We start from the raw sequence: 15,288 nt of genomic DNA on the forward strand, positions 1-15,288 counted from the left end.
TTTTGAAACTTCCGAAGATATTTCGGAAATGTCGAAATAAAGCAATGGTTTCACTTTCACTGTTAATGTTTTTTAATAAAAACAAACAAATAGCATACATATACATATATTTTTCCTTTTTTATTGTCTATGTATCTGTTAATTTCAAGGAAACAAGTACTTTGCACTTATCCTTAATCACTTGTTCACTTGTTTTTTACTGTTTTTCACTGTGAATGAAAAAAAAGTTATCATTATATAATGTCAACAAGCATTTACTTTTCATTCAAGTATGTTTTATTGCTATAAGGAAACAAGTACTTGGGTACTTATCGTTTTTTACTGTCTTATTCATTTAATAATTATTTTAAAATGTATTTATATCATGTATTCACAGCTATTTGTTAAGTGAACAAAGTTATTATTATTATGGCATTGTGTATTTTTATGATGTTCGAATTATTTTATTAATATACACACGCATTTTCAAATTGTTACAATTTCCACATTTCATAATTTTGTGAAACATTTTTAATTTTTTCATTTTTTCTAAATGTTACATGCATATGTTTTTTGTACATAATACCATTCATACATATATGTCAATTTCTATGGAAAACAAGTGCTTTGCACTTATCCTGAAATCGCTTTATTCACTCATTCTATGTTGTAACCTATTTGTATCTGTATTTGTATTCATCTTTGGGAATGAAGTTATATTATTATCATTATTTTTATTATTTTTCTTTTTTGTTGAAATAATGTAAGATGACCAAACTTTGTGTAAATTATTTTCTTGAGTTTTCTACCAGTTTCTGAAGAATAATATATCTTTCGTCATAAGCATTTCTTGAAGGTGTATGGGAAAGAAAGTTTCTCGCCTTCTACTTCTCCATTTTGATAATAATAAATATAGTTTAAAAAACTAAAAAACACGCTTTTAAAAAACATCGAACTAAAAAGTTTTTTTAAATAATCTTAAAACAATAACGAACGAAAAATACTAGAATTATTGTGAAAAAAGTGACAGTGGCTTGATATACAAAAAATATGGCACAAAGCGAATACGCTTTTTTCACAATAATACTATTATTTTTCATTAGTTATTGTTTCAACCTTATTTAAAAAAATGTTTTTAACTTTTCAGTTTGATAATATTTTTGTTTTTTTAGTTTTTTAAACTATATTTACTTTTCATTTATTAGTTTCGTATGCTATAAAAACGTGTTTTTTAGTCTTTTTAAATTATATTTATTTTATCTAAGCTTTGGGATCAATCAGCCTTTTATTGTTTAGAAAAATAACCATTGATATTTTATCTTCCTCTTGAAGATGATCACTTAGTGATCGAAACACGTGTCGAGGTGTAAAAATAACGATTTTGTGTTGGGAAAAATCTCCAGTAATATTCCTTACTACACCAAAGGTTCCAAACAGTACATCATAAGTATGTAGGTATTATGAAGAAAAACAACTACAACCCAGTACTTTGAAATGTGTAATTGACTTAGTAGAATCCTACTTCAGCAAGTGCTGAAAATGTGACCCATTTGCTTCCATACAATAATACAGATTTTGTTCAAATCTATTCCTAACATTCTGTAGCATATCAGGTGTTATACTTCTGCACTCTGCTGTAATTCGTTGGCAAAGATCTTCTATGGACTCAGGCTGCGTAGCAATACATTTATTATTCAAGTGTCCCCAAATGAAAAACTCTAAAGGCGATAAATCAGGTGACCTGGCAGGCCAATCGATGGGGCCTCTCCTTCCAATCCACCGTCCAGGAAACCTGTCATCTAAAAACTCTTTTACCGGAGCAACATAACGGAGGTGCTCCATCTTGCTGGAAATGAAGCCGATCATCATTATGATTTTGGTCATTTTCAATTATTTTTGTTATGAGAGGATCAATTGTATCTTCAAGCATGTTCAGGTAGACCTCACCAGTTAAATTCCAAGGAATAAAAAGTGGTCCTACGATATGACTTCCTAATATGCCACACCAGACATTGATTTTTTGAGGGTACTGGGTATGGACCTCTCGGAATAAGTGTGGGTTACTGTCATCCCAGTAACGGCAATTATGCCTATTCACAGCTCCATTCAAAAAAAATGTACTCTCATCGCAAAAGCACGTGTTGAATGATAGGTGCGGATCATCAATTAGTAGCTGGCTCAGTTGTTCACAAAATTGCAGCCTTATATCAGGATCATCTTCATTGAGTTCCTGTACTAATTTAATTTTGTACGGATGAAATTTATAGGCTTTTAATATCCGTATTAGGGACAATCGGGAGACAACTGAAGCTGCAGCAAGCTGACGGGTACTTTGAGTATGATCCAATTCAACATGTCCCAAAACAGCGACTTCCACTGCTTCATTTCTGATCGGTTTCCGTGGCTGGTGTTTCACATTACAGACAGATCCGGTATCGACAAACTTTTGGACTAACTTGGCAACGTACGAATCATTCACATTTTTCCCGGGATGACTGTTATTAAAGAGTCTAGCACAACTATTACGTTGATGATAAAGTTTAACAATTTCAACTCGTTCACGAATGGAATAAACCATTTTTACAGTAAAGTTGAAAAAATTTCAAAAGCAACCGAACTGAATCAATGAACGTTTGCCTAAATTCTTTTTGTACACTTATCTGCTGTTGTTATTTGAACCAAAAAACGGACGAGAGAAATTGAGGAATGTAGTAGTGATAAAAATGCCGTTTTTTCCGCATTTTCATTAACACCAAAAATATCGAGTAAATGTTCTTGCTTTTTTTATAACTATTCAAGTAAATACAACAAATTAGGTATCATTGGAAAGAGAATTTTGTGCCTTTTCAAATGATATATCACTCGACCCCACTTTCTATTTAAAATTTTAGGGTTGTTACTCACCCTCGCTAGGGGGTTGAAGGCACAGGTAGAAAAATACATCTAAAATGTGTCCCCCTCAAAAGCAAAATTGACCTGTCCGAGCATTTTTGCGTTAAGTTACAAAAAATGGAGAAAAGCAAGGTGCATAAAAAAATGTGGAAATTTCGAAAAATTGACTTATCAAATAATATACTTTATTAGTCTTGATGTTAACGCAATAATTGTAATTATTCTGATGAAATGTGTCATCAGTCAACAAATCTTGATTTACATAGAAAGTGAATTTTACTATGAAGTCACAAGATATCTGAATCTCATACAAATACTAGTATTTTTTTAATATTAATTTTTTCTGCAGAATATGTTTTCACTGATTCATATAGAAACTAATTTATCTAACATACTTAAAGTAACTGAAATTTTTTCTGTGTTTCAAACTACCTTCTCTTTTTTTATAATGCCAACAAGCTTCTTTGCTGTGAGAGATCTGTGATGATGTATGAGATAAAATTCAACAAAGGTCAAGACCACGCGCAAGTGAATAATTTTAATAGAAGTCAGTTGCATGGATCAGCAATTTTAATCCAAACTTGATTTTCCACCATTTATCATTTCTGTTTCTATAAAATATTTTAATTATTGTTCATAACAAGATTATATTTCAACCTACTATAACCAAAATTAGATTATACATTTCTAACAGACAGTGATTACCTACATCTACTTTTTCAATTCTATCATATCTGCGGAAAGTATATCGGCAAAGTACTACTACTAGCCAGATCGTGATAGGCGCAAATAGAAGCAGCCCTCAGCAGAGCCCTGTGGTGCAAACTACCCTGCAATGCAGTGTATGGTGGTAACGTTGGTATGCCTTGAACATATTCTGGGTGATTCTCCAATGTTTCGGTAGTTGAACAGACTTCTTGTTGAGGACGCGAATCAACTCTCTGAGGTTCCTGGTGGTAGTTCATTGATAGCTTTTCTGACGATGGGAAAGTCATGGCCAGCGGGTAGGTTAGTGTTGGGAAACTTGTTGTTGTTTGGTCGGAAGGAATCCTCGTAAACGGAAGCAGGGAGAAATTATCTGAAATGAAACATTATACATGACTATCCTTATACCACCTGAGTTGGACAATTCGAATTGTGAGGAAAATTCGTTACTTTTATCAATATTTGACATTGATACTTAAGAAGGTATGCTGCTTTTTCTAATGGTGTTGCTTGTGGTGAGTGTGGAAAAGGAGCAATTAGAAAACTGTTGATTGTAAACAAATGTAACATGATTGAAAATATAGGTAATTCACAATGCAATGATAACTACATGAAATAGCAATAATTGAAATATCGAATAACTTGTTACATACAACATAAACTACCTTTTTCAAATACTAAACATATGAAATGTTCGATATGATGTTTCCTAAGCTCAATTATCGAAGTGAGAAATGGAATATACCAGATCTGTTCAAAAAATAAAATGAATGTTCAATCATAATACTTTATTGAAAAAATTGAATAGTGTTGGTATTCGAGGGATTAATCATAGATGGTTTGAAAATTATTTGTCTCACAGATAACCATTTGTGTGTCTAGGAAAAAATGCCAGTTCATTGAAAACTATCACCTGGGCGTTCCACAAGGGTCTATTTTGGGTCCAGTTTCATTTTTGATTTACATAAATTCTGTTTCAAAATTATTGTTGAAAGGGAAACTTAAGTTATATGAGGATAACACAACAATACTTTATTTTTCTAGTGATACTAAAGAAGTTTACAATAACATGGTTAATGACATTATATTGCTAATCTCTCTTTTCAACTTACCACTCTGACCATAAATATTTCTCTTCGCCCCGACATACTGTTCACTATATCCCTGTCCAATATTTCTTGATAGGTCTCTGTCAAACTTTGGTCTTCTTCGTGGTCTATATTTATAGTCTGGATGTTCCAACATATGCTGTTTCCTTAAACGTTTTGCTTCATCTATAAATGGTCTTTTGTCGCCGTCAGATAAAATTTTCCACTCGGCACCAAGTAGTTTCGATATTTCAGAGTTGTGTAGCCTGGGATGTTCCTGTAAAATTGTTTATTATGAAAGATACATTCCTTCAAATTGAATTATATTAATATTGAACAGGAATTAACCTTAAATTATGTAGATCTGACAGATTCGGTTAGCGTTGGTTTCAAATAACTGAGTCTTGAAGTTGCCACAATTATATTCAAGCCAACAACCAAGAGTATACCCTCACATTGAATATAATACCGGCACCTTCAAGACACTCACATACTACAAAGAAGTCAGATGAAATGAAAAGGCTACTGAATAAACATAATATTTACATAGCTTTTTGGGAAAAAAAGTTTTTGGCTTTCTACTACTCCATCTGATACAAAAAAAGGGGGTGAGAGAATCTTCCAAAGAAAGGAAGGAAGTAATCAATTTGAAAATGAGTAACTTTATACATGGATGCGTAGATCATGCAAAGAAGTAACTTTCAGACACAAACTGAAAGAAAGTCCTCCTGAAACAGCTACTCTCATATAAACATTAAAAAATCGTAATTCAAGAATGAAGTGTGTGAATTTTCTATAATGTTATCCAATTTGGTACTGAAGAGCCTTAGGGCAAGTGTCTTGAGGCGAAACATCGGTGTATACCAGTGAGGGTGACAGTGTTCCATGTGAGTAGAATTTATTACCATTCATTCAAAGTAAAACTCATGTGAATGATATCTGATTCTTATTCCACAACAAATGTTTGAAATACAAACTGAGTAAAGAAAAGTATCTTCTGTATAATTCAGTGTTCATATAGAAGTATTTGTTTCGAAAGAATTTTTTCTTTCGTGTAATCCAATGTTTATATGCGAGTAGCTGTTTCAGGAGGACTTTCTTTCAGTTTGTGTGTGAAAGTTACTTCTTTGCATGATTTACACATCCATGTATAGAGTTACTTATTTTCAAATTGATTACTTACTTCCTTCCTTTCTTTGGAAGATTCCCCCATCGTTTTTTTGTATCAAGATGGAGTAGTAGAAAGCCAAAAACTTTCTTTCCCGAAAATTAATCACTCCTAAGAATATAATCCCTTCAATTCACCATAAAACTGTAGCTGACAAAATATTGATACAAAATATGGAAAAAGTAAAATGGGAAGAAGTCTTTGAAGCAATAAAACCTCAAGTGGCGACCGAAAAGTTCATTGGATTCGTAAAGGATGCAGTGGAAATGTCTACTTGATATATGAAAATCAAAAGGAAAGAGAAAAAACCTAAAAATTGGATAACCAAATCACTAGTATAATCGACGAATAAAAAAATACAATGTATCACAAATAAAAAAAGATCCAAATAATAAAACACTTCAGGTAGAGTACACAGAATATAAAAAAGTTTAGACAAACTTATTATAAAAAACAAAAATAGAGTTACAAAAATAAAATTCAGGCAAACAAAGAGAACTCAAAGGTATTGTGGGAAACTGTCAATGAAATAATCGCCAGTCCCATATCAACAGACATAAATTGTATGAAATTGAATGATATGTATCAAATGACCCATTGGACATAGCAAATAACTTTAATGATCATTACACCAATGTCGGACCAGAATAAGCCAACAAAATTTAAAAAATTGATAGATATGAAGAAAATAAAGAATCCAATAGTGCATCACTTTTTCTATATCCAACTGATGATACAGAAGTCAAATACATGATTTCGCAACTGAAGAACAAAAAATTGGCGGGACCTGATGGCTTCAAAGAGGAAAAACTGAAAATTATTGCAGACCACATTACTCCCCCTCTTGTCTATATCATCAATAATTAATTCGATACTGGCATCTCTCCTTTTATATTCAAAACATCTACAGCCATACCAATATACAAAAATGGCAATAAAATCGAAATGTCTAATTATCGCCCTGTTGCGCTGATATCTAACTTCAGCAAAGTAATAGAAAAAATAATAAAGAAAAGTGTTGCGGTAATGGACAGCAAAGTGCTGGTTCAGAAAATAGTAAACTTGACTTTATTTTTAAACTCAAAAAATAAATTAAGTTAAAAATCGGGAAAGACTTCCACCTACCTGATGAAACCGTTCGGAGCGTCTTCGTCAGCTTCTGGAAGGCTTTCAAACTTGCAAAACGTAAATAATAAGCGGGTAATAATAATAAGCGGGTATTCACGAACGAAAAAACAACTTCGTCCCTTGCGGTGGTCAATTCAAGACTAACTTCTCTGCTCCATCTCGCGCATGTGTAGAATCGTGGAAGTCATTTCATCAGCGCGAAATATTTGAATACAAGAACAATTGAAAAATAAAAAAAAAAAACAAAAGAAATTTGCTTCGACCATAATATTATCAAGGTTTTAACATTTAAGGACATACACAATAAAGAGAACTGTAACATTCTCCCCACTTTTGTTGAATTATATTCAACAAACTAAGCAGTGGTAAGGGGACACAACTTGTTAACAGGTCTCCTATAAATACCACTATTGGTTTTGACTGTCGCTACTCGAGATACTCCATCCAAGCCAGGATACAGATTTAAAACTCTAGCGGTACGCCACTGTAAGGGCGGCATATCATCTTGCTTTACTAAAACTAAATCACCCACCCTCAATGGAGAATCAGGAGAAGTCCATTTATTTTTTTGTTGTAGAGTACTTAAATATTCCTGGTGCCATCTGGCCCAGAAATCAGCATGCATTCTCTGCAACAATTGCCATCGAGATAGACAATTTAATTTCAAATGTTTCAAATCATAATCTGGAAGACAAGTTAGGGGTTCTTTCGTTAAGAAATGCCCCGGAGTTAAAACTGATAGATCGTTGGGGTCCGTACTTAGCGGGTAAAGTGGTCGAGAGTTTAATAACGCTTCAATTTGAATTACTAATGTATGTAACTCTTCAAAGGTGAGGATTTGAGAACCAATTACTCTCGCAAGATGAGTTTTAAAAGACTTAACTCCTGCTTCAACTAAGCCCGAAAAATGACTACCAGTTGGAGGATGAAAAGACCAGATAATTTTCTCACTTTCAGTAACGTTTTTCATTATTTCCAAAATATATTTATTTGCTCCAACGAAATTCCGTCCGCAATCGCTAAATACATGAGAACAACGTCCACGTCTCGCCATGAATCGGCGCAAACCCGCCAAAAAAGCTTCCGTTGTCATATCCGATATCATTTCTAAGTGTACAGCTTTCGTAGCAAAGCAAATGAAAACACAAATATAATATTTGAAAGTTCTAGCTCCGCGGATTCTGACTAATGTAATATTGAACGGGCCACAAAAGTCGACAGCGATAACCGAAAACGGTTTTACTTGTGACACTCGAGTTGCGGGAAGATCCCCCATAGGGGGTTGTAAACATCTAGGTTTGAGACGCCAACATTGAAAGCATTTACTCAAAACCTTCGAAATCGTGCGACGCGGTGACAAAATCCAAAAATTTTGTAATAGAAGAAAGTGTAAAGTTTGCAATCCAGGATGTAAATTCATTTTATGCGTATGTTCAATAATTAAATCAGTTAGTCTACTCGAACTTGGTAAAAGCAATGGGTGCTTTTTATCATAATTCAAAAGAGAGTTATTCAATCTGCCACCAACCCTTAAAGATCCGTGTTCATCAATGAACGCGCTGAGTTTTCTCATATATTTAGGCAGTGGTTTATTAGTTTTCAGTTGTGAAATTTCATTTGCAAATACTGATGATTGAGTGAAATTTACTAGAACAACAAGGACTTCCTGTAATTCGACTTCACTAAAACTATGTCCAACTACTTTCTTTAGCGGGTTTTTCAAATTGTAAATAAACCTTTTAGCATATGCTAAAATTCGTTTGATTTTATCTAATGAAGAAAATCTATTTAAAATTTCTTCCAAAAAATTTGCTTCAGTAAAAGCTATCAGAGTTGATTTACGTTCTTCCTGATCATCTATACATATTTTGAATTTTTGTAAAGGCCACTCAGATTCTGGCTTACATAACCATGGTGGACCAGTCCACCACAGCGGATGATCAACTAGGTCTTTAGGAAGCAAACTACGAGATGCACAGTCTGCGGGATTATCCTCGGAGGTCACATGACGCCAACAGTTAGGAGAAATATTTTCTTGAATCATAGAAATGCGGTTTGCTACAAAAGTTTTATATTTGTTAGGATCAGACTTCATCCAATGTAGAACGATTGATGAATCGGTCCAAGCGTAAACTTGGTCAAATTTAATTTTAGTTGAATAAGTTTCCAAAACGAAAGCAACTAATTTCGATAATAAATAAGCAGCGGATAGTTCAATTTTAGGTATTGACAGCGGTTTGGTTGGAGTGACTTTCGATTTTGCACTCAGAAGTGATACTGAAATGTTATCATTCTTAATAACTCTTACATATAAACAAGAGGCATATGCATTCTGTGAACCGTCACAAAATGCATGTAATTCACATCTCATAAAATTAACGAGCTGAATGAAACGAGGTATAGCAATTAGCGATAAATTCGGTAACTGAGTTTTGAACTGTACCCAATTATCAACAATAGATTGAGGGGGTCGATCATCCCAATCTATACCTTGCATCCATAATTGTTTCATTATCAACTTAGCACACAAAGTTACCGGCGATAAAAAACCGAGAGGATCAAAAATTCTACCAATTTCTGATAGAATATTACGTTTATTTATCTTGGCCTCTACAGCATTAATAGTGTAAGAGAAAGTATCCAACGAAGGAGTCCATTTCAACCCTAAAACCTTTATCGTGGATTCCGTTTCTTTATCTAATAAATAACTCTCATTATATGAATAACCTTCAGGTAAGTTTTGTAGAAAAACTATATTATTACTTGACCATTTTTTCAAATGAAAACCACCTTTTCTGCACAATTCAATCAATTGTCTCTGAATTTCTAGTGCTTCATCTAAGGAGTTACAACCGCCAATAACGTCATCAACATAAATGCTATCGGATAATAAGATTCGGGACGCCAAAGGAAATCTCAAACTTTCGTCATTGGCTAACTGTGCCAAAGTGCGAAGAGCAAGCCAAGGACTGCTTACAACTCCGAAAGTAACAGTACATAGTCGATATTCTATTAAAGGTTCTTGGGGAGTAAATCTCCAAAATAATCTCTGAAAATCTCTATTAGCGGGATTGATCAAAATTCTAAGGTACATGCGACTGATGTCCGATGTAAAAGCAATGGCGTGTAAACGAAAATTCAAAAGTATGGCTGAAATATTTTTTTGTAATTTAGGTCCTTTCATTAATACATCGTTTAGAGAAAAATTATTTGAACACTTGGTGCTCGCATCAAAAACAACTCTGACCTTTGATGTAGAACTGTCTGGCTTGAATACACAAGTATGTGGAATATAATATGAGGGAAAAGCATTTAATTCGGAATCTGGAATTTTTTCCATATAACCTGATTCGATATACTCTGAAAAAATTTTACTATATTCAACACACAAGTCCGTTTCGCGATGTAAACGTTTTTCCAAACTAAAAAATCGTCTAAGAGCGATTTCCCGAGAATTTTCGAATTTTAAATTGGATGTTTCTTTGAAGGGAAGAGATACCATAAATCTACCAGTATCTGTGCGGATAGTAGTTTTCAAGAAAATGTCTTCACACATCTTGTCCTCTTCAGAAATTATTGGCTTATTAGGAATCTCCTCTAATTCCCAAAACTTCTTTATTGCGTTTTCTAATCGAGCCATTTCGACAATATTCAAAAACGAATTTACATTTTTTTGTTGAACTTCACCCACTTTCCCAAATAAAATCCAACCAAATGATGTATTGAGAGCGGTAGGTAAATTTTCGTCACCTTTAATTCGTCCGTCCAAAAGAATTCTTTGAAAAACATCTGCACCTAACAGCAAATCGATTTGTGCGGGATTGAAAAAATGCGGATCAGCTAAATTTATATTTTCAATATAATTCCATGAAGAAGGATCTATCGAAAATGTAGGCATATTTGAACTAATATTTTCCAAAACAATGAACTCTAGTGTTAAAGACGGTTGACTCGATGATAAAGGTTGAATAGTACAGTTGACAGCGCCTAGCGATGCTTGAGTGGTCATGTTTCCGATACCGAACACAGAAATTGACGACTTGAAAACTTTCGATCCCAAACGATTTACGCATTGCTTCGAAATAAAATTTGCCTGCGAGCCGCTATCGACCAGCGCTCGAACAACGTGTAAATTTCCTCGGAAATCCAAAATTCTCAATTGCACAGTAGCTAGTAAAACACTGTGCTGATCAAGGTTCGTGGTAAGAACTGCAGGGCCGGAGTCAGGATTTGATATGTTCGAAGAATTTGCAATATTACGACTTGCAGATTCATTTAAATTATGTGATTCAATATTTGATAGCGGTTTCTCAAAATGTAGCGTGGAATGATGAAATGCTGATTGGCAATAGCGACAAGTGTTAGATGAAGAACATTTTTTCTTAGAATGTGTATGACTCAAACAATTTGTACACCATTTGTTCTGCTTCACAATATTATACCGTTCTTTGGGCGATTTATCTAAAAATGAGGAACATTTATGAAGAGCGTGTTCACTTTTACATAAAGGACAATATCTGTTTCCAGAAACTTGGGTGTTTGCTATGAACGAGGATGAATTTCTGGAACTAGAAGGTCTTTGATCGCGATTCGTACGAAAATTTTTATGTTTAGAGCGGATAATAGCTAATGATGACGCTTCGTAAGCCTTACAGTGATTGGTCAAAAAATCTATCATATGAGAAAAAACGGGATTCGTTATTGATTTAACATTAAGCTCTAATTCATAGCGAGACTCAGTAAGAGGATCTAACCTTTTCTTGAGCATGTTACAAAGAATGAAATCCCAATGTTTCGTTGGATAGTTTAAAGCCTCAAGCGCTGCAACATTTTCTTCGAAAATATCAATCAACTTTCTTAGTTGAGTTGGATTTTCGACTGACATGTGAGGGCTAGATTCAATTTCTTGCCAATAAGCATTAGCTTCAATTCGCGGATTGGAGTACCTTTTTATTAATGCATTATAAGCAATCATATAGGTATTTTCCCTAAGCGGTGTACAGGCAATTACACTTCTCGGTTCTCCCTCCAACACTGAGTGTAAATAAGAAAATTTTTCAATGTTTGAAAGAGATGCATTATTATGCACAAGTACATTATAAAGATCAATGAATGACGTGAAACTTTTGACATCTCCATTGAAAGTGGGCAACTTCATCTCAGGAAGTTTTGCTCTGGGTGCGGTTGGAGTATTAGGAGTGTTATTATTAATGGAAATAGATTGTTTCGTTAAATCTTCGAATAAATCAGAATAAATAGCCTGTACAGTAAAAAGTTCCTTTTCAAACTCTGTACGGACTGTTTCTTCGTCTGCTAACATCTCACTGGTTACATCATCACTGGAGCTCAAACTACTAATAATATTCAACTGGTGTTTTCCGAAATTAACAACAATTTCTTCCAAAACTTTATATCGTTGGCGGAACTCTGAATGAATATTGTAATCAGTGAGAGCCACATCAGCGACTCGTTTTAACTCTGACATTCGGTTGATTTCCGTGTTTCTAAGGGCTTTTAATTTTTTAATTTTATCACTCATTTCTGTATTTTGAAAACTTTCGAAATAATATGAAATACCTTTATATTAATATTCAAGAATAAAGTGAGCCCGTACCTGTCAACACTTTTTTGTTGTATCTAAGGAAGTCGACTCACCAAAAAAAATGACAGCAATAAAAACGCTCTCGATTCAATGGGAATAACGACGATGACCTTGAAATATCTTGAAATAAGATGATCGAAGCAACTTTTTAAGTAAAAAATAATAAGAAAACCAATAATCCGGCTCGAAGGACCAAAAATGTTGCGGTAATGGACAGCAAAGTGCTGGTTCAGAAAATAGTAAACTTGACTTTATTTTTAAACTCAAAAAATAAATTAAGTTAAAAATCGGGAAAGACTTCCACCTACCTGATGAAACCGTTCGGAGCGTCTTCGTCAGCTTCTGGAAGGCTTTCAAACTTGCAAAACGTAAATAATAAGCGGGTAATAATAATAAGCGGGTATTCACGAACGAAAAAACAACTTCGTCCCTTGCGGTGGTCAATTCAAGACTAACTTCTCTGCTCCATCTCGCGCATGTGTAGAATCGTGGAAGTCATTTCATCAGCGCGAAATATTTGAATACAAGAACAATTGAAAAATAAAAAAAAAAAACAAAAGAAATTTGCTTCGACCATAATATTATCAAGGTTTTAACATTTAAGGACATACACAATAAAGAGAACTGTAACAAAAAGATTAAATTCATTTTTTTAAAAACACAATATTCTATCAGCATCACCATTTGGTTTTAGAGAAGGAAAATCGACACAAGAAGCTATTAGGGCATTAACAACAAAAATTTACTGTGCAATTGATACAAAGAAACCAACAATAGGAGTTTTTATAGACTTGGCAAAAGCCTTCGATACTGTCGATCACTCAATTCTCCTAGAAGGAAGATGTGGGTGTACGTGGTACAGCGCATAGTCTAATGACGTCATACTTGACGTGCCGAACACAGCGAGTTAAAGTACGAATCCACATCAGTGAAGAAAAATCTATTACATGTGGTGTACCTCAAGGCACGGTGTTGGGGCCAATTCTCTTCATAATATATATGAATAATCTCTTCTTCACAAAAGGAGATTGTGAAATAATAAGATGATACTATCATTATATACGAAGACGAAACCTGGCAAAAATTGAAGAAAAAAAATGACAATAACTTTTCTCTGGCTGAATCATAGATCGCTTTCGATAAACCTATTGTATTTTGTCCTTAAAAAAAGTTACCGATGAAGCTACAGTGTTGACGAAACGCGTCTAGAAGTGAAAATGTTTGTGAATATCATCGTAGACAGTGTTAATAATTTCATCAAGTGAAGGGTCAGTCATTCATATTTTTATTATTTTGGGAGTTCTGTTTGAAAACAGCTTTGCTAATACTCCGTCAATTCACCTCATTATTTTTTTATATTGCCTCTATATACTTGTACGTTAAGTGGATGATGACCTTTTATTATTATCATGAACCAACAATCCCCAACTGAACTAGTGAAAATTCCATCATACAGAACATCCAACTCACCTGAGAAATCCTCTTCCTCCTCAATCTAGACCACACCATGAAGGCATTCATCGGCCGCTTGACGTGTTCAGTTTGAGACATGATGGAAATGACTGCGTATGGATTGATTGAGAGGACGCTGCTTGTGTTTAACGCTGTGTAAACACTGATTTAAATCTCTTTGTGCCATTGACAATGTGCCATTGTCCAGCATCTATTGTCACTTTGGAAAAATACCATTGTTTGGATTTAAATTTGATGGGTATTGTGCATACATATAGTACGGTGCTGCGGATTTGAATGCGATAATTATATAATATAATACAGGGGTATAAAATTGATTCAAACCTATACCAATTTCAATTTCCTTCCCGGTATTCCGGCAATTGAAACAATTGGGCTCTTAGACAAAAACCACGTGAATCCACTGATAAAACAGAAAATTTTTTATTTACTTACTTTTTGTCTATCTCAAAATTATTTCCAGTTAGACGAAAAATTCTGTTCATGCAGTGAAGGAGTAATAAAGAAATTTTCATGGATAACATCGAGTATGAAATCCATAATCATCAGGTAACTAACAGTTTCTTGCACTTGTACAGATACGTAGATGATATCTTAGTCTGTTTCACTGGTACTGAGGGCAAAAAGGCAAGTTCATTGAATATGTCAATTCCATCCACCCGTCAATAAAATAGCGGTTAACAACGGTTATAAGGTAGATATTATAGACTCAATTCTTTCCAAAAAACTACAAAAGCAAGTCATGAACCTGGTCTACACAAATTCAAGATGCTATAACGTCAGTTATAGGACATTGTCATATTTGGGTGAACCAACCAATAAAATTGACCGTTTTTTGACGAGAGAATGCGTAACGTAGCTCACAGAACGAATAATAGTCTGAGTAAATTTATTAAAAACAATGAAGGCAAACTTTCGGTGTGTGATAGATCAGGATTATATAAGCTGACTTGTGGCTCGTGCCTAAAATTTTATATTGGCCAAATAAGGAGAACATTTTCCCAAAGAATTATAGAGCATAGAAGTAGTTTTGTAGAAAGAAAGCCCAATTCCATATTTGCAAACCACCTTTCAGCAGAAGGACATGTGTTCAATCATGGAAACGATGTATTACATTTAGAAGAGAAGAGTTTGACACTCAATCTTTTAGAATGTGTAGAAATCAATAGATTAAGGAATTCGGGTAATTTACTGAATGATCAATTATAATTGAATCACTCCCTGTTACTAAATATTTTTTCAAATGTGGGTCA

General features: G+C 34.0%; 1 protein-coding gene across 1 annotated transcript; it reads right to left on the reverse strand.

The window, feature by feature from the left end:
• Nucleotides 1–3,175: 3,175 nt before the first annotated feature.
• LOC141480715 (uncharacterized) lies at nt 3,176–14,253 on the reverse strand. The gene is made up of 3 exons (XM_074171065.1): nt 14,033–14,253; nt 4,689–4,941; nt 3,176–3,949 (listed from the first exon to the last, which is right to left on the reverse strand). Exons 1-3 carry the CDS (start codon nt 14,111–14,113, stop codon nt 3,600–3,602), a joined length of 684 nt encoding a protein of 227 aa, XP_074027166.1. The 5' UTR covers nt 14,114–14,253; the 3' UTR covers nt 3,176–3,599.
• Between the last annotated feature and the right edge of the window lie 1,035 nt (nt 14,254–15,288).

This window comes from Leptinotarsa decemlineata, unplaced genomic scaffold (assembly GCF_025532065.1).
Source record: "Leptinotarsa decemlineata unplaced genomic scaffold, Ldec_3_MD MMD2_tig00000008_RagTag_RagTag, whole genome shotgun sequence".
Classification (NCBI taxonomy): Eukaryota; Metazoa; Arthropoda; class Insecta; order Coleoptera; family Chrysomelidae; genus Leptinotarsa; species Leptinotarsa decemlineata.